Genomic DNA, 19,753 nt, shown 5'->3' with positions numbered 1-19,753 from the left:
GCCGGAGTTACGACCAAATGAATGTAAAACATCAACCAGTACTATCAGTGATTTACGTGGGGAAGCTAGGTACAAGAGGATGTCATCAGCGTATAGGGATACGCGGTCCTCATACTCGGGGGTCCAACGGAGACCACGGATGGAAGGCTCCCACCGCAGCCACTCCGCCAAGGGCTCCAAGGCAAGCGCAAAAAGGAGCGGCGATAAGGGGCAGCCCTGCCGCGTGCCCCGGCCCAGCTCGAACGGAGCCGATACTCTACCGTTCACCACCACCTGCGCCAATGGGCCCGAATACAGCAATTTGACCCAACTGATGAACCCTGCGCCAAAGCCAAACTTCGCAAGCATCGCCCAGATGTATGGCCATTCAAGCGTGTCAAACGCCATGGTGGCGTCCAAGGACGCCAAAATGGCCGGCTCCCGTATGTACTGAACACGTGCGAGCACCCCATGCAAACGCCGCAAGTTAAGGGCCGTGTTGCGATGGGGAATAAAGCCGGACTGATCCTGGTGAACCAGGTCGCCCACCACGCCGACCAGCTGATTGGCCAGGACCTTGGCGAGAATTTTGAGCTCCGCGTTCAGTAGCGAAATGGGCCGATAGGATGTAACCCGGTCCCGAGGTCTCCCCTCCTTGTGGATAACAACGATTGTAGCCAGACGCTGGTCAAGCGGGAGGGAGCCCACCGAGTGAGCCTCCAGGAACATCGATCGGAGATGTGGTGCCAGCGTATCCGGTCGCAACTTGTACAACTCGATGGGCAGACCATTAGGACCCATGGCCTTGCCGGAAGCGACCGAACGTATGGCGAGGGCGATTTCGTCGGAGGTTGGAGCGGCGTCCAACGACACTCTGTCCTCCTCCGAAAGGGAAGGCAGCGCGATATCCCTAAGCAGGGCACGGGAATCCTCTTCAGAGCGGGAAGACACCGGGGAATACACCCCACGGAAATAATCCACGAAGCAGGAGACAATTTCTTCCGGCTCAGTAACACACACACCGTCCGTTTTCTCAATCAGCGGGACTACACGACTCGCTCTCTCCTTTTTGTCCAGCCACGCAATCAATTTACCAGCCTTATCACCCACATCATACAGTCTCCCCTGTTGCTCTCTACTGAGGCCCCTGGCCGCCTCCGTGACGAGGGCCGTATAGGCCGCTTGCTTGAGTTGGAGAACATGTAATGCGGCATCCGTCACCCCACATTCTAGACTACCCTCCAACTCGGCTATCTCAGCTTCCACCCGGGTCACCTCCTCCCGCTCGCGCCTCCGGGTGTGGGAAATAAGGGACAGGGCCTCTCCTCGTAGTACTGTCTTGAATGCCTCCCACAGTGAGACAGCCGAAGGCACGGACCCCACATTCTCGTCAAAATAGCGCTGGAGGGATTTAATCAATTCAGCGCGAATGGTGGGGTCGCGCAGGTACCAGGGATTGATCGGGACCACCCTACCCTCACCCCTCGGAAAAAGATCCAGGTGTAACAGGAGCGGGGAATGGTCCGAGATACCCCGTGCCAAATGGCGCACCTCCCCCACCCTCCCAACATAGGCCGCCGGGACCAGGACATAATCCAGTCGTGAGAGACTACCATGGGCCCCCGAATGGAAGGTATACTGTAGCTGCGTGGGATGTTTTAAACGCCAGCAATCCACCAATCCCAAAGTGTCCAATAGGCCAGATAGCCACGCTTGGGCCCGGGGGAGATCCCTAGGGGGGTGACGATCCACAGTCCCAGAAACCACCGCATTGAAATCCCCCCCCACCACCAGAATCCCCCCCGGAAGGCCAAGGAGGAGGCGCCCCAGGTCCGCAAAGGTAGTCGACTGCAGCCCCGGCGGGACGTATACTGACACAAAAACGACCACTTTGCCCTCCATCCTTCCCACCAAGACCGTGTAACGTCCCCTGTCGTCATGGAGCACCTCATCAATCTCCAATGGGAGCGAGTTCTTAACCATGATGCCCACACCCCTTGAGCCAGACGTGATGCCCGAATGGGCCACTAGGCGATAGCCACGCCGATTCATGGCGCAGAAGGAGTTGCCAATGAGGTGTGTCTCCTGCAGAAAAACTACATCGGGCGAGATTCGCTTCAAGAACTGCAGGACCACACCACGTTTAATCCTGTCCCCCAGTCCATTCACGTTCCAGGACAACAGAGTTAGTTCCCTACCCCCCATCATAAACAGAAGCCACCATTTGTCCCCCCGAGAGCACTATAGAGCTAACACAATGATACCTTTGCCTTGTGGTAAAAACGAACAACACCCCCCCATCCCTGCCCACCCGCCCCAACAAAACTCCCCCCTCCCTGCACCCCTGCATGAGCCCGAACAGCCCCCCCAACGTGCAGTGTGCCTGTCGCCCCATATATATAGTGAAAACTAGCTAAACCCCCTAGAGGAGGAAGGAGAACCCCCAGTAGACCCCACACAACATCCATAGGAGGGGAAATTATACAGACAGACGCTTAATCGAGAGTGGCATAATTTTTGTCCAGAGTGAAGCCCAATATTACCCCCTCAGTCCCGATCCAGTGTGCCGTCTCCCCCCGCCGCCCCCCCCCCGCCCCCTCGATCACGATCCCCAGACAGAGTGTCCAGCCAGTCTCCGGCCGCTTCGGGACGATCAAAAAAGTGCGTGCGACCCTCTACCTCCACTCGCAGCTTGGCTGGGAAGAGCATAGCGTATTTAAGGTTCAGGTCCCGAAGACGGCGCTTGACGCCTAGGAAGCTCAGTCTCTGCTTCTGGACCGCTGGGGTGAAATCAGGGTAAAAGTTCACCTCCATATTGTCAAGCTTAACCGGCCCATGCAGTCTGGATGCTTGCAGGATAGCGTCTCTGTCCCGAAAGTTGAAAATCCGGGCAATGAGAGGTCGCGGAGGGGCTCCGACCTTCGACCTTCCCCCGGGAACCCTGTGGGCCCGCTCCACCGCAAAGAATTTACTCAGCCCCCGTGGCTGGAGATGGGTAGCGATCAGGTCCTCCACAAATAGGTCCGCCGCCGCTTCCTCCCGTCCCTCGGGCACCCCGATGATGCGGATGTTGTTCCTCCGGGCCCGACTCTCGGAGTCCTCCAGGCGCCGATCCATAAGCGCGCTCGCCTGACTAAGCCGGCGCACCTCTGTTTGTAGTGCCGCCACCTCAATAGTAAGGCCCGATGCGGTGTGGGCCAAAGAATCAACTCGGTCGTTGGTCTTGGAAAGATCGGCCCTCACCAGGCCAACATCCACGAGGACCGAGTCGATCTTCTGTGCCAGTGTGTCAAACCGCTGGCCCACCGAGGCCTTCATCTCGGCAATGGCGCCCATGACATCCCGCAGAGTCAGATCCGTGGGCAGGTCCGGGGCATCAGGAGGGCCCTCAGGGGACTTGTGCGGTCCGCCGGGAGATCCCTTCTGGAGGGTATAGCGGTCCATACTGTTGGCCTGATGGGTGGTGCCACGCCGGGTCGACTTGGTCTTTGCCCGGTCTCCATCTTGTTTCGTGGCCATGGCCACCAGTCCCCTGGTCGCACCAGCCACGTCGTGAAGGGCAGGCAATCAGGGCCACAAGCTCCGGGGGGGGCCACCCCAGATCGGCGGGGTGGGTCACAGCCGGCGGGCAGGCCGAGTCTCCCAGCGAGACCACACCAACACAAAGAGCCACGCGACCCAACCCTGCAGAGACGGCAAGGGGGTGCAAAAGCGAAAGCGAAAGTGCGGGGTACGCGACTCGCCAGGCCCGGCCCGCCGCTGTTGTTCACTTTGTCACTGGGTCACCCCTCAGCGCAAATCCGGGGTCTGGCGAGGAGAAGGCCGCAGACTTCAATCGGTGCTCACTCCGGCGTCCGAGGTCCGATTTGACAACGGGAAACGGGTGCCACCTCAGCTCAGGCTCACCAACACATTCCCCTCATCCGAGACAGGATAAATTCAGGATAGTCGTAGGAGGTTGCGGAGGTCCTCGGGAGCCTCGCACCAACGCGGCCATCTTGGTTGCGCGCTAGGCTCCTCCCTGCATTGGATATTTCTGGATTTTTGTTGGAAATGAGGTTGATCACTGTGCCTCTCAGGGTGCCCCTGAGGGCATCCCATCTTATGGTGGGGGATGTGTCACTGGGGGTGTTTTCTTTCAGAGAGTTTTCAATGGCATGTGCAATTTCTATGTTAGAATTAGGGTCATCTAGTAGTTTATTTAAACGCCATTGTCTAGATGGGGGTGTTGGGTCGTTGACAGACAACTGAGCAGATACACATGCATGATCGGAGACCCCTAGCGGTTTATTTTGTGGGGTGTGTGCAAGTTGTAGAAGGGATTTGCTCACTAGAACATGGTCTATCCTCCAGAAAGAGTGGTTTGGGGCTGAGTAGAAGGTATAGTTGGATCCTGTGGGGTTGTGAAGTTGCCATATGTCTACTGGATTATTGTAATTGCAACAAAGTTTTATCTGTTTGTGCGAGTAGTTACTTATAAATTTATGTGCCAAGATCCTGTCAAGATTCCCATGCATTGGGAGCTTAAGGTCTCCACCCAGAATCACACCAAAGTTATCCAGGAGTTCAGCGAGTTGGTTGTCTATGTCTTTCCAGAATGTTACTGCATTATCATTTGGTGCGAATATATGTCCTTTACTTTAGAGATGAGCCATCTGCCCTCCTTGTCATTAATGTGGGATAACACTGAGATGTCTGCCTTTCTCGATATCAGCGGGATAACTCAGTTCTAACATCTGTGACCCAAAAGCTATAGAATTTAAAACCATGTATAGACTGTAGGCAGGTCTCCTATAGAAGGATAATGTCACCTTTGAGTTTATTACAATAATCTGCCATCACTCTACGTTTAACAGATTGGTTAAGCCCTTTTGTGTTTAAGAAAAGTATATTTAAATGAGTAGTCATTGCGAACAGAAGTGGGTTCTTCATGAGATAGACTGTGTTTTTTGTGAGAGTGAAGATTGGGTTGAGTATTTGAGGTGTGTTATGTACCTGAGGGCAATTGGCATCTTTTAGGTGTGACCCTGTCATTTAGAAGTATGTGTATTATGCTGCAGTGGGTTGGTGTAATCCATGTTGTGTGGTTCAACGAAAAGACATCCAGATAGCCATGGAGGCCGTGGGAGGTAGAGGAAGGAGAGGTGTGAGAGGAGGTAGGTGAGAGATCCAGTGGGGAGGGAGAAGGAGATAGATGAAGTGAGGATAAGAGAGAAGGAGCCAAGCAGAGTAAATAAACTAGTAAACAAAAACTTAAACCATCCCTAGCCCACCCTTCACCTAACCCTACAAATGCGCCGTTGTGTATTTTGCCACCCTTCATGTAATAGGGACTTCCTGGGCCACCTGCAGGCCAGTCCCAAACCGAATGGATAGCTACCAAGTTCTTCATAACAATGTAGTAGACAATCGGTTATAAACAAGGAAACGAGAACATAAGCATGCTATTGGACGCAGGTCATAGCACAAAACGCTCCTTGAGAACTGACTGGTAAAGGGACCCCAATGTGGTTCTGATGGGTATAGGACTGGTATTTCAATGTGTATGGCTTTTGCAGGGATCAGGTAGCTGGCCCCTCAGATGCAGGAATATGTAAATCCCACCTAGGTGTAATTAGAGGGTGTTGGGCTAAGTTATGGAAGGATTGGGGAACCAATCATTCCGCAAATTACTTAGATTAGTGAATCTGCATTTAACCACAACTGCTCGTTGGTGATATTGAATGTGTTTTGTGCATTGAACGCATTGTATGTAATCCTTCAGAGGAAGCCCAGTAGCATGCCATCTTGATTGAAATGTAATACATGCAGAAGAACATAACATGTTGTGATGGGGACAAACTAACTGGTAGTAAACTCCCTCTCTCTGAGTCTGCGGTTGTCTAGATAGTATACAGACTTGCATGTAATTTCTGTGAGTCAGGAGACTGTGACAATGATATTGTCTGAGTATCAGGCCTCTGTGTCCCGGATATCTGTGGTAGGACCATTAACAACTGGACTGTGGCGTTGTGTTGTAGTGGTGAAAGGAGCTAATGATTAGTAGTGTCTCAAGTTAGCATGAACGGCAGCGGAGGTCTGAAGGACATGTTGCCTTGTTTTGGCTAGGATGAGTTAAGTGTTCAAGGATGAGTTAAGCACTCAAAGTAATAGTTTCTATAAGTTTTTTAAAAAGTGCAAAGAGCTATTGCAGTTGGAGGTCCAGCAGAGGAGGAGAGGACGTGGCGTTATGGCCAGAGCTGCCGATAATGAGCTGGGAAACCAGGTTTGAGTTTCAGCATTGGCACAACATCCTGTGATCTTGGGCAAATCATGTAATCTCCCTGCTCCTCCAAAAACAAACATGTCCTTGTGTAAAGTAACTGGTGCTGACGTAAAGCACTTTATTAATACATTCAGTGGTGTTTGTGCTATATAAAACTCATTAAAAAAAAAGAGAGACGGAGACCGGAGCACGTGAACTGAACACATGAGCACTGTATGGAGGGCTCCAAGACAAAAAAAATGTAGTTCCGAAAATTGGGTCAGTGGATGTTTACAAGTACTTGGTCCACGCTCTGGGTGAAGGACCAAACACAGGAAAGGCATTTACGCCTTGGACAAATGGGGACAAAGGATTTGAGAGCGATCATGGAGCAAGCGAATGGAAAGCCCACAGATAGAACAATACACACCTCTTCGAGACAGAGCATACGCTGTATAGCCAAAAACACTGTATAGAGATTAAATTTGCAGAATTCAATGTATGGAATTATGAAAATTAGTTCTGACCAGTGTTGGAATAAAAATCATGCTTTTGCATTGTTTTACGTAAGTTAGCATTTGCGGCGCCATTTTGTGTACAGACGCCATTTTGTATTATGAGCTAAACTAATTCTTTGCCACTTCAGAGAAACGGTCTTCTCTAAGTTATGTTTCTTCGGAGCTGAGTTTTGCTACACTAATGAATATACTGTTCTTATTAGCGCATACCTTTCATTTAAATGTAAGCCTTCTCCCACTTGTCTAGTGGCGGGCACAGGCAGAGTGACCTTGACAAGTAGATAAGGTGTGCCCGGCCTCAGAATTGAAACTTACTCCTTTGTAATTTACTTTCCAGCTGCATCTTTCTGGAAAATTCCATGGTGGGCGTGCTTCTATTGGTTTTGACATGTACATAACGTATCGTTATGCTTGCTGATGTCAATCCCTCTGCAGCATTCCTAAGAAACTGGGCAGACTGTGCTCCGCTTGAGAGTATCTGAATAAACATATATTGGTTTGTATTCTCTACTGTCTGACCGACTCTTCATTTGTATGGAAGGCTGAGAGGTGGTCGTGAGTGACCAGGGTGACCCTTATCGGGTCACTTCCTTCACCAGAAGGGCATGAGCACTACTGCAATCAGGTGATAGTGTCGACAGTGTAAGTTTAAGAGATGTAAACTGGTTTAGGAATGTTTTTATGCTGCTAACTTGCACACATCCTCATCTACTTTTTATATTTCTAAAATGAACATTTCAGTCACCTTTGTTTCAAAAGCAGACATTTTGGGTAATGTGCTCTGTGAAAAGCCATCTTCATTCCTACACAGCACACTGGCTCTAAGTAAATATTTTTGTAACCATATAAATGAAGAAATACTAGAACTGTGTTGCTTATTTTGCTCAGGTGGAGTTTATATTGCACTTTGAAATTATCTCTAGGTACTTTGCCAGAGTGACGAATGGTAGGTTCTAGCTCCCTGAAAAACCATCTACAGGGCAGGCTACAAGGCTGGATACATTTCATGTGGACCATTGTACCCTAAGGTTTGAAAAGCGAGCACCAATTTAGTACTTAGAGAATATTTCGATTATGAGGTGATAAATAAACCGAAGCATATAGTTCATGGACTTTAATTGTGAATGTTCACTGGGGCTCTCGTAATGGCACTGCGCCTGCATGGAGTTCCTATACAGTCTTTCGCTCAAGCATGGATTTTCCTGGGTGCACATCTTGATCAAATGCAGGCATGATAATTACTCTCTGTTTTCTGTTTAGGGTAGTAGGTCCCATCTTCGACCCTCGCCTCCCAAATTATCTTTTTAACCACATCTTGGTAGTGCTGGGGACCTTTGGCATTGCCTGCTGGAACAGTTTTGTCCTTTTCAATTCTGGTGTTAGCCAACACCTATTGATTTTACTGAAATGATATGTAGAAGATACTTATAGGGGCTTTCAGACAGTCCTCTTCCACTAGTCTGTTCTTGAAACAATCATATTTTTCTTCAAAACACTGCAGCATACAGGATGGAGAAGTGGGTCAGCGTTCTTCAGTCACTGACTAACTTCCGCATGAGTGCAGGACTCTGCTCTTTCACAAGGAGACCATCCTGAAACAAAGTAATTCCCTTCAGGAACTACTCTAGCAATGTGTGCTTTCTGAGATCAAATAAATATTTTTGTTTACAGACCTTTTATTTGTTACATTGCCAAAGGCGAGGCAGCTCCCCAACAATAAAGTCTTACAATTACAAAAACAATGATAAAGCAAGCATTGTTAAAGCCAGAGCAAAAGTCTATAACTGGCTACCACTGAACACCAGACCTTTTGGCTTTGCCAATGCTTGGTTGAATATTTGTAGCTGCTAGTACATTAAGATCAACTTTCATTAGTACTAATGGAAGTTAAATTCAGATTTGCAATCCTCATGTCAAAGGCTCTCTTATTGTAGGCATCAACACTGGAATCCCCAGCGCCACATCCAGATTTTTAAAAGTTTTGGCAACTTAGAAGGAAAAATGTTACTTTTCTGCAGTACTTAAATATAGGGGTCAATATGAACAGAAAATTATTGTTCTTATATGTAGAATGTTACTGCACCTGGTAAGATCTGTATGTACCGATCTGAAGTAACTATAACCAAAGGCATCCAACGTTCACATCCTTCCAAAGCACGACCAACACTAAACTGATGCAGTTCAAGCAGTGAAGGGAGACGGGCCATTCTGCTTAATTCATAAACCTGAGGCGATGCAACCCATATCTTCTGAGACTGGAGATTTTCAATTATTTCAGTAGGTGTTGACCACTGGAAAGAAGAATACGGATGTTAAAAAATATAATTTTCCAATTCAATCTTATTTATTTAAGTTACAATGACATGCTATAATGAAAACGACAACAATATTGCATACAGTAGTACAGTATGTTTGCCAAATGTGCAAAACTGCCAATATTTTTTAGGTCGAGCCTAGGCAGCACATGCGCTGTCTCTCCGAGACATTCAGTAATTAGTATATCTAGTGAAACTCCACCTTTTGTGCTTGCATTGGTTAGTTCGCTTGTCTGTTAAATTTCTTGTGTGTTGACAGGTTAATATGTCTGTTAGTTCCTCCTCCTTTTTTGGGGGGGGGGAACCCTCTACAGCACCGCCTAACTACTGTAAACATGCTGACAGAACTCAAACTGTGCACACGTTAAATTCAGTGTATAATGCGTAATAGCATATTGTTTCAAAACAAATCCATATAACAAAACAACTGAAGAAAGCGAGGGACCACAAGACAAAGAGGTAAATTCAGTCTTTCTGTTTATGGAGAGTTCAGATATTCCGGCCAGCCAACACGTGTTTCGTCAAGGGGCACAAGAACCCCAGACTTCTTCAGGGCTGGTGAGAAAACATACATAGGGTACGTATAACAGAAAAGTACAATTGTGTTAAACTTCAAACAGGTACACCCTTAAGTGTCCACAATACACGGTGGGGAAGGTCACCAATTAAAACATAATTGAACCCAAATAGAACTCCAAGTGTATTGGGTTGTATTAAAAACCCAGTCTGAAAATTGCAGTAAAGCTATAGGGAAGTTTGAAAAATCTTGACAAAAAAGGAGAAAAGTGTCCATCGTCAGGCATGCGTAAGGTTTCAAAACTATACAGTACGATTAAGCTGCGATGTGAGAATCGGACTACAAATATCAAGAAGTGTTGTTGTGATTTAAGCCTGTGTAGACCAGTCATATGTTAAGAAAATTGAGAAGAAGCACCCTATATCAATGTGCCTCTATGATAACTCACAAGGTGAAAGGGTTACAAGCCACTTGAAAGCCCCACATGGAAGAGTAAACGTGCGAGCGGTTTATCAAACCCCTACCTTCTCTAAGTATGGCGAATGTATCAGACCTGTAAGTACATGAGGAAACCAGAAGGGCATAAAACCACACATCTCACTAGGTATCCGATACCATTACTTAAAGACTGTATACCAATGTAACAAGAGTATATATCCTACAGCCAGGCTTACCTCAAACCTGGTGATAATTCCGACCCAGTAGGTCTTATCATTCATGCGGACCGGGAGTATTCAATGATGCAAGTGTAGGAAACAAATAATCCGACACAATACGGCCGTCCAAATAAAGCCGATTTGAATCTCCTCGACTCTGTAAAAAATATATGTACCCGATCAGTAATGAACTCGCTAACTAAGAAGTGAATCAAGACAAGTAAAACGTATAAACTAAAAGCTAAACCTTACCTAAGATGAGTACATCCAAAAGTCACAGCCTGATTATCTCCGCGTGTGGTTATGTGTGTGCACCGTGCACATACCCGGAAGTGCTTATTATAGCGGAAGCCAGTATAAACACTAGAACGTGTAAACTGGGATTCATGTCAGTGCGCATGCGCATAAGGAACTTAAAAGAAAGAATTGGGGAACATGTTAGAGCTCTAAAACAAAAAGATTCGAGATACCCCATGGCAATACAAATCTGGGAGTGTCCTACACAAGACGCAAGTAAGAGGTTCAAATTTTATGGTATAGATATTTGCAAACAGAACCCCAGAGGGGGCAATAAGGAGCTTAATTTGAGGAAGCTTGAAGCTTTTTGGATCATGCGCTTGCGTACCCATGACCTAGGTTTTAATAGTGACAACGAGATGCACTATTTCTTAGGGGATTAAACACCTACATTTACGCATTGGCTGTATTTATGGCTCCGATACTGCATGTCTTTCACCATTGTTGAACGGGGTGAAATGTTTCAACTTGAGTTTTATACTTCTCAATGCATGCAAATATAATGTGTTCTTTCTGTACCTATATACCTACTTTAAAAGGACTTAGAGCTACCCGAATCACCAATTTATGGTTATTCTCAGAATGGGCGAAATCGACAGTCTTGCTCAACATGTTTATATGTATATACATTTAACTTCCAGCAAGTCGAAAGGAATTATGTATCTTATACTTTTGTATTTGTGTTGTTCCTATGTCTGCTTCACTGTGTACTCTACGTTGTAGACCTTCAGTAATATCCCGTAGGTGTTCGTACATACTTGATGACTATGCTCACGTGTTATATATAGTGCAATTATACTGCAATGACGTTACCTTATCTGTTCCGCTTTCTAATGACTCTAATCACGTCACCTTATCTGTTCCGCTTTTCTTTTGTACTATATGATGTAATATCTCTCCTTGCATACTCCTGTTTTGTATTATACCGTTTCGCAATTGACATATCTTTATTAACAATTGAATTTTGAGTTGATACTTCTTGACAAACATCGGGATGCGTTGCACTATACTTCACGCATGCGCACTGACAATGAATCCCAGTTTACACATTCTAGTGTTTATACTGGCTCCCGCTATAATAAGCACTTCCGGGTATGCGCACGGTGCACACACATAACCACACGCGGAGATAATCAGGCTGTGACTTTTGGGATGTACTCATCTTAGGTAAGGTTTAGCTTTTAGTTTATACGTTTTACTTGTCTTGATTCACTTCTAAGTTAGCGAGTTCATTACTGATCGGGTACATATATTTTTTACAGAGTCGAGGAGATTCAAATCGGCTTTATTTGGACGGCCGTATTGTTTCGGATTATTTGTTTCCTACACTTGCATCATTGAATACTCCCGGTCCGTATGAATGATAAGACCTACTGGGTCGGAATTATCACCAGGTTTGAGTGAAGCCTGGCTGTAGGATATATACTCTTGTTACATTGGTATACAGTCTTTAAGTAATGGTATCGGATACCTAGTGAGATGTGTGGTTTTATGCCCTTCTGGTTTCCTCATGTACTTACAGGTCTGATACATTCGCCATACTTAGAGAAGGTAGGGGTTTGATAAACCACTCGCACGTTTACTCTTCCATGTGGGGCTTTCAAGTGGCTTGTAACCCTTTCACCTTGTGAGTTATCATAGAGGCACATTGATATAGGGTGCTTCTTCTCAATTTTCTTAACATATGACTGGTCTACACAGGCTTAAATCACAACGACACTTCTTGATATTTGTAGTCCGATTCTCACATCGCAGCTTAATCGTACTGTATAGTTTTGAAACCTTAAGCATGCCTGACGATGTACACTTTTCTCCTTTTTTGTCAAGATTCTTCAAACTTCCCTATAGCTTTACTGCAATTTTCAGACTGGGTTTTTAATACAACCCAATACACTTGGAGTTCTATTTGGGTTCAATTATGTTTTAATTGGTGACCTTCCCCACCGTGTATTGTGGACACTTAAGGGTGTACCTGATTGAAGTGTAACACAATTGTACTTTTCTGTGATACGTACCCTATGTATGTTTTCTTACCAGCCCTGAAGAAGTCTGGGGTTCTTGTGCCCCTTGACGAAACACGTGTTGGCTGGCTGGAATATCTGAACTCTCCATAAACAGAAAGACTGAATTTACCTCTTTGTCTTGTGGTCCCTCGCTTTCTTCAGTTGTTTTGTTATATGGATTTGTTTTGAAACAATATGCTATTACGCATTATACACTGAATTTAACGTGTGCACAGTTTGTGTTCTGTCTGTATAGTGGGCTGTGGCCCACCACCAGAGGGTTTAGGGGTATCTCTCCCTCTCCTGTGGCACCGTTTCAGATATATTTAAGCTCCCACGAGAACGTAAATAAAGAGAGCGCTCAGAAATAACCTGACAGAACAAATAACACCCCCCTGTTTGTTAAGCATCAGATTGAGATCAGGTTTGGGCAGCATCCACGTTTTACTCATCATCACTAGCGATAGAGATAAGATTGCAGAAGAACTCTTCGACAACCTTGCTAAAGGACAATCAGTGGCAGCAAGTGCTGGGCCTAATATATACCCACACGCAACGAGGGATTACGTGACAAATTCATGAAATTAGAAAGACTGAAAAAAGCTGAGAATTCTAAATGGTGGGATGGCGCCACGTTAAAACAGTACTTACGCCTCAATAGGGTCCCTAGGGGTCTAAGATCCCAAATCTTTCCAACATACGACGACCTGGAGGAGGACCTTTTAAAGAAATGGGAGGATACTTTAACTGACAAATCCCAAACACTAATGAGAATTCTCATAGATAATACAGACAGGAAATTGCTTAAACTCCAGAAGGATATTGAAGTTCTAGAACAGGAGATAAAAGCCTTAGACCTCAAAGAAGCGACAGAAAAGAATTACGTGATACTTAATGACATTCTAATGAAACATCAAAATGAAATTAAAGAAAGAAAAGCAAGAAAGTTAAAACGAGATGAGATAGATTATAGAGAGGGGCGAGTGTACACATATGCGAGAACGTACGATTTCCTTTTCCAGACAGGAAAGGAACCAGAGAAAAATCAGAGACAGGAGACTATTTCAATTTCTTCTAGCACCTCATCATTGAACGCACCAAACAATAGTGACAGCGAGTTAGAGAATGTAGGAACATCTTCCTCTTCTTCTTTTTTCGAGAGGTACTGAGAATCAGGAAGGGGAACAGACTTCCACCAATCCGCGATCCCATAAACGAAAAACCCGCAGAGGTCAAAGGGCAGGGAGACAAAGAGGACTACCGTACCAAATTGAGGTCAGGACAGAACAAGAAGTAAAAGCAGGATCTATAGATGACATTGGGGTTATGAACCTTTCTTCTACACCATTAAATCAAGATATGGTAAATCTGTTAAAAAAAGGTTTGAGTTTCAACCCTACTAAAGAGGGAGATGTGTGTAATACTAAGGTAGACCTGTATAAATTTACCAGAAACCTGAAATTAAAAAAAAAATTGAACTGAACCCTGTACCTAATAAAGCTATTGTGCATATACCTACTGACTCTCTGAATGTAAATTTCAGTATTCAAGACGCATTAAACACACAATTACTATTATCTCTAGCAGACACGGAGGAAACCCCCCAACGCATGGAACTACTTTTACAGGAGCTAGATATCCAAACAGATTACTCACTGACTAGTGGGCTCCGATCCAAATCCAAGTGGACACCCACACTGACAGTTGATAATTCAATCGACACATTTCACAAACTAGTACTGGCTGGCCTCAATAAGTTTGAAGACAAAAAGAACCAAAATAAATTGAGGTACGCAGACAATTTGTCTAAAGGGGAACGGGTGGCCCTGAAAGAACTTGCAACCAACAGAAATCTAATAATCAGAGAAGCGGACAAAGGAGGCAACGTGGTGGTGATGAATGTGAGAAGTTGGCCTGATGTATGATGTCACTAGTTCTAGTGTACACCTTATATCAGTCCAAATACCCTTATGGTGATTGGTTGTAAAGTCAACCTTATAGACCAGCTATCCTAGTGGTAGCATGGACAAGAGCAGTCTTAGGCTAAACTCTGAATGGCATGTGAAGCCAGCTGTGATACCATATATAATCCCTTGAATACCAAATGAAAGGACACCACAACAGATATATATATAAAATAAAGTGTATTTATTCTAGTCAAACCCTCAGCACTCTTTATGAGATTAGAGGTAAGTACAACACAGTCTTATTTAAGCATACATTAAGTCACACAGGTAAGTAATACAGTTAGGCCCTAGGGGCCACGCAAACCATATACTAAGTAAGTGGTATAAGGACCACTGTCACGGAGATAGAATAGGCCTAGGCCTAGGGAATCGCTGGGGCTACACTACACTAGCGTTAGTTAGGAAGTGGGAGGCCCACGGGATTCGTGTGCAGAGTGGAAACACTCACGCATAATGCGTAAAAGTCACTAGCAATAGTACAGTTTAGAAAACGATAGATTTAGGACACTTCCGGAGTAGCTAGGAAGTCGGGACTGGAAAACTAGACACTAGGATAGTCACTATCCTGATGAGCACCGGAGTACCCAAGTTACCTAGCCCACAGGCTGCGGGTGCATAGGGGTGAAGTTGCGTCGGTTTTCGTCGTCGACTCCTATGGATGCCTGAAGAAAGATGCTGACAGGCAGTCAGTGAAGAGTGTCCGGTGGATCCCAAGGCTGGGATCAAGAAGAGAGGAGACCTGCAAGCAGAAGGGACAGAGTCAAGGTCACTAGCCAGTGACCACGTGTAACCAGGAAGGAACCAGGCGATGTCGTGAAGATTGCAGGTGAAGGTGAAGCTTGTCGCTGCAGCCAGGAGGACCAGGAAGCGTCGAGGACGACCAGGACCAGGAGGCGAGCTGTCCCACGAAGGCTCTTGCTGTCGGCGGCGTCGAAGTTGGACTAGGACTCACCAAGCCTTGGCAAGCGGAACCCACGAAGAACGGAGGACTTGCTTCTGGTGCAGACCAGGAAGGTCTGGGGTGCTTCTTCTTTGCAGAGAAGCGGGAGCCAGTCTGGAGGAGCCAAACCAGCGCAGAAGATTTCAGGGTGCGTCGTCACAAAGGCCACTAGCCAGCGGGCAAGCAACCGGACAGACGCGGCAAGCAGGAAAATGCAGAAGGGCCCCACGCAGGACTCGTGGAGTGTGGGGGGCTGATCTTCGGTGCAGATGGTGCTTGGGGTTGGGGCTTCTCAATCCCCGGTGCACAACTTCGAGGGTGCCTCAGAAGCTGCGCTTGAAGTTACTAGCCACTTTTCCCAGGTAGCCGGTCCCACGTCGCTCGTCGCCTCCACGGATCTCAGCTCTGCTGTGGATGTGGATCAGGGTCGGAGAAGTCTGGAAGTCAAGGCTCTGGTCGGGCTCTGTTATGTTATGTTATGTTAAAAGAAATTTGTTACGCGCACTATCACCATAGGTTTCTTGGCGCTCAAATGACCAGTAGCGTGATTCAGGAGAGAGGGTTAATCATATGCAGAACGAAAAAGCAGAGTTTTTAAAAGTCTGCGAAAGGAATCATACTGAGGACAGAGGCGGAGTGAGAGTGGCAAAGAGTTCCAGGTAGAGGAAGCCTGGACTGAGAAACTCAAGCCACCGTGCTTCTTCCTTTTAAATTTGGGGACCTCAAGGAGATTGAGAGAAGCTGAGCGAAGGGCCCTAGAGGGAGTATAGCGAGTCAGGCACGAGGAGATGAACGCAGGGGCTGCATTCGAGAGGGCCTTGAAGGTGGAACATGCCAGTTTGTAGATGCAGCGCTTAGAGATGGGGAGCCAATGCAGACTAAAGAGGAGGGGAGTAACATGCTGATATTTGGGCTGGTGGAAAATCAGGCGGGCAGCTTGATTCTGGACCAGCTGAAGTCGATGAAGGAGACCGGCTGGGATGCCCGCATACAGCGTATTGGCATAGTCAAGCCTTGAGGTGATAAGTGCAATAACGACTTGGGTCAAAGCATCTTTGGTAAGAAACCTGCTGATCTTACGGATCCGCCTGAGATGGAAAAAACAGGCTGAGGTGACCGAGTTGATTTGCGGTTCCTCGCAGAACGTGGGCAAAGCAAAGGGTAGTCTCTTGATGGTGCCTGTTTGCACAGGGTAGCCACTCCTTGGCCACAAGGGAGATTCTTCAGTCTTCTTCTTTCGTCGAATGTCGAAGGTCCAGAGTTTCTGTTCAAGTTGCAGGTTCAGGATAATCTAAAGTCTTGAGGCCCAACTCCCACTCTTATACTAATCTGGGGGGCTGGGATACCTGCTAGGTCACGCCTTATGGGTGGGACCTGGGAGGGGGTGGTTACACCCACTTCCCTTTGTCCAGTTTCGCGCCAGAGCTGGGGCTGGAGTGCCCCAGCGCCGGTTTGAACTGGACTATGCAAGGAACACCTTGTGTGCCCCAGGCATGTCTCATTCCTTTCAGCCCACCCTGCCCCAATACACTAAAGGCTGTCTGGGGAGGTGCTAGCACCTCCCCAAGCAGGAAACCTATTGTCCAGGCCTCCCTGGCTGGGATCACTCCCAGCAGCAGGAGGTCAGACTTGTGTCTGTGGCAGCAGCATCCATTTTGTGATGCTGAGGCTCTGGTTAGAGTAAAACAGCAAAGTAGGATTTAAACATGTCTCTCCCTCTAGAAGGGAGGAATAATATCCTCATCACCAGAAATGGTATGGGGGTATTATTCCAAAGTGTTAGACACCTTACACGACATGTTTTGATACAGCCAAACCATAGTTACCATAACCGTTTAAGATTATAAGGCACTTTAAGAGTATATGGTAGGCTATATCATAGAACAGCTATAAGGACATGGTTCCGAAAGCTGCAGACAGGCTCAGCTCATGCTAGAGCACCATCTCACATGTTACCAAGCACTCTGCCTCCAGGATTGTTAAGGCCTGCCATAGGAGTGACTGATAGGTACACATGTGTCTATATATAAGGGTAGATATAGGCATACTATATCTAAGCAAGGGGTGATTACACGACCTTGCCCCAGCTGAGTGATCAGCCAGTTGTGTCTGATTGGAAGGCCAGACCAGGGGTGGCATAATACATGCTGCAGCCCCTGGGAGGCCTAGGGTACACCTATGCCCTGGGTACCTAGGGTACACTGTACAGGGTCCAATAAGGTGATCCTTACCAATTGGGAATGTACCTAGGGTACATGGAGTCCATTTTAAAGAGAGAGCAGACAGCCTGAGACCTTGAATGGCAGGATCTCAGGCCAACTAAGTCGAAAAACCAGCTAGACACTAGGCAAAAAGTTGGGGGTAACCATAGTCAGATATCCACCTTCCTACACAACCCCCCCCCCCAAACAAAAGGAGATAAGGCTGGCCTTGACAAGGTAAGCCTCTATTGCCTAAGTGGCCATATAAGGAAGAACCAGCACTGGCATGGTTACCCCCTGTCTCATGGTCCACTAAGCAATCCCTCACCCTAAAGGTATCATAGGGTCTCCACCATAGGGAATCACTACCTTTGGTGTGTCTTTGCAAAGTAAAAGGCTGGTGTTGAGATGGAGTACTGAAGTGAGTGTCCTCAAAGTGAGGCCTCAGCTTCCTCCAATCATCCTCCACCATGGATGCCTTTCTTTCTTTCACTGAGTTGCACTGTGCTCTCAGGGTCAGCCTCTGGCTACCTAAAGCTGGAGGCTGGGTCCCTTTTGTGGGCTTACTGGAGGGACAGGTCAAGTTTGGGGCCCTAAGGTCCCATGTTTGCCTGTGCCCAACAGAATCCCTCTGGGAGTGGTCCCTAACTACCTGTAAAGGAGATCCCTCAGGAATGTTTTTAACCATCACCTGGCTAGGGCTACTAGCCAGGCAATCCTCATTCTTTTGATGGGGGGGTTCTTGTGGACAGGGGCCCTCTTGGGGTCCACTGGCCTCCCTGACCTCTGCAGCCCTGGGCTGACTGAGGCAGGGTAGAGAGAGGCAGGCTACCTGCACCAGACTGGGTCCCACCTTGGAAGGGGCCACTGACATCAGAGGCTCTGCCAGGCCAGGCCTGGCTACCTCTGGGGCAGTTCCTTCACAAGGGGTGAGGTCAGATCCCTGAGGAGGCTGACCTTTTCCTAATGTCTGGGGAGAGGGAGACTTTTCTTCCTCCCCACTACTCTCTGTTTGTGTGGAGTGATCCATAGTTTCAGGCTTCACTACACCTATGTCAGTCTGAGTATGGACTGAGACCATTACAGCCCTGCCAACCTTTTCAGGGAGGCACTCAGTTTGTGTTTGAGCTGAGACTGTCACAGCTCTGCCAATCTCTACAGGGAAGTCTGTCTTTGCCTGGGCTGTGGCTACCACTGCCCTTCCAACCTTTTCAGGGAGGAAATCTACTTGGACAGGGGTTGTGACTGGCACAACCCCACTACCCTTTTGTGAAAGGCCTACCATTTTGGAATGGGTGTCTTGTTCAACTCCAGCCCAAGCTGAGAGTTCTAAGTCATTCCCCAGTAAGCAGTCCACAGGCAAGGTTGGAGACACTGCCACCCTTTTAGGGCCAGTGACACCTCCCCAGCTGAGACATACCTCTGCCATGGGATGACTGTTCTGGTTGCCATCAATGTTAGTTACCTGGTATGAGAAACCAGGCAAAAGCTGCTCAGAGGGAACTAGCCTATGGGCCACCATAGTGATGCTAGCTCCAGTGTCTCTGTAGGCCTTAGCTTTTCTACCATTGATGTAGGGCTCCTGTCTGTACCTACCCAAAGTGTTGGGACAGGCAGTGAAGTTGGCAAACCCCATGCCACCATCACAGACAAGAGTAGCTGCTGTAGGGGAATTGGCTAAGCCAGAGTCCCCCTGTGTTCCCCAAGAAAACCCAACCAAATTTTTGGGGGCACTCCCACCACCTGGGGGATTGCTACTGACAGTAATAGGTGGTGTGACAGGAGTAGTTGGAGGAACAGTTTTGTTTTTAGCCCTTGGGCAACTGCTGTCAGTTTTCCAATGCCCAGGAGTTTTACACTCATGGCAGTAAGGCTTTTTAACTGTGGTAGAGGAGGGAGTTTGGGTCCCACCACCCTGTGTGGAGTTTTGGGGCCCTGAGGAAGATTTTTCTTTTGCTTTATCCCCACCCTTCTCTTGAGGCTTGGTGGTATCTTTCTTTTGGTCACCACCCTGATTTTTAGGCCTAATCCTGGTCCTGACCCATTTATCTGCCCTCTTTCCCAATTCTTGGGGAGAGGTCAAATCTGAGTCTACCAGGTGTTGATGGAGAAGCTG

At 47.2% G+C, this 19,753-nt stretch overlaps 1 protein-coding gene across 2 annotated transcripts in view; it reads right to left on the bottom strand.

Moving 5' to 3' along the window:
• Positions 1-19,753, bottom strand: part of LOC146776117 (acyl-coenzyme A diphosphatase NUDT19-like) — a 177,146-nt gene that overhangs the window by 24,318 nt on the left and 133,075 nt on the right. For both annotated transcript variants that reach the window (XM_085639443.1, XM_085639442.1), the window contains exon 3: positions 8,825-9,032. In XM_085639443.1, coding sequence (XP_085495569.1) covers positions 8,825-9,032 — 208 coding nt within the window. The remainder of the gene's footprint in view (positions 1-8,824; positions 9,033-19,753) is intronic.

Source organism: Triturus cristatus, chromosome 12 (genome assembly GCF_964204655.1).
Source record: "Triturus cristatus chromosome 12, aTriCri1.1, whole genome shotgun sequence".
NCBI classification, from domain to species: Eukaryota; Metazoa; Chordata; class Amphibia; order Caudata; family Salamandridae; genus Triturus; species Triturus cristatus.
The sequence above is the reverse complement of the archived record's forward strand: the minus strand, read 5'-3'. Positions and strand labels throughout refer to the sequence as shown.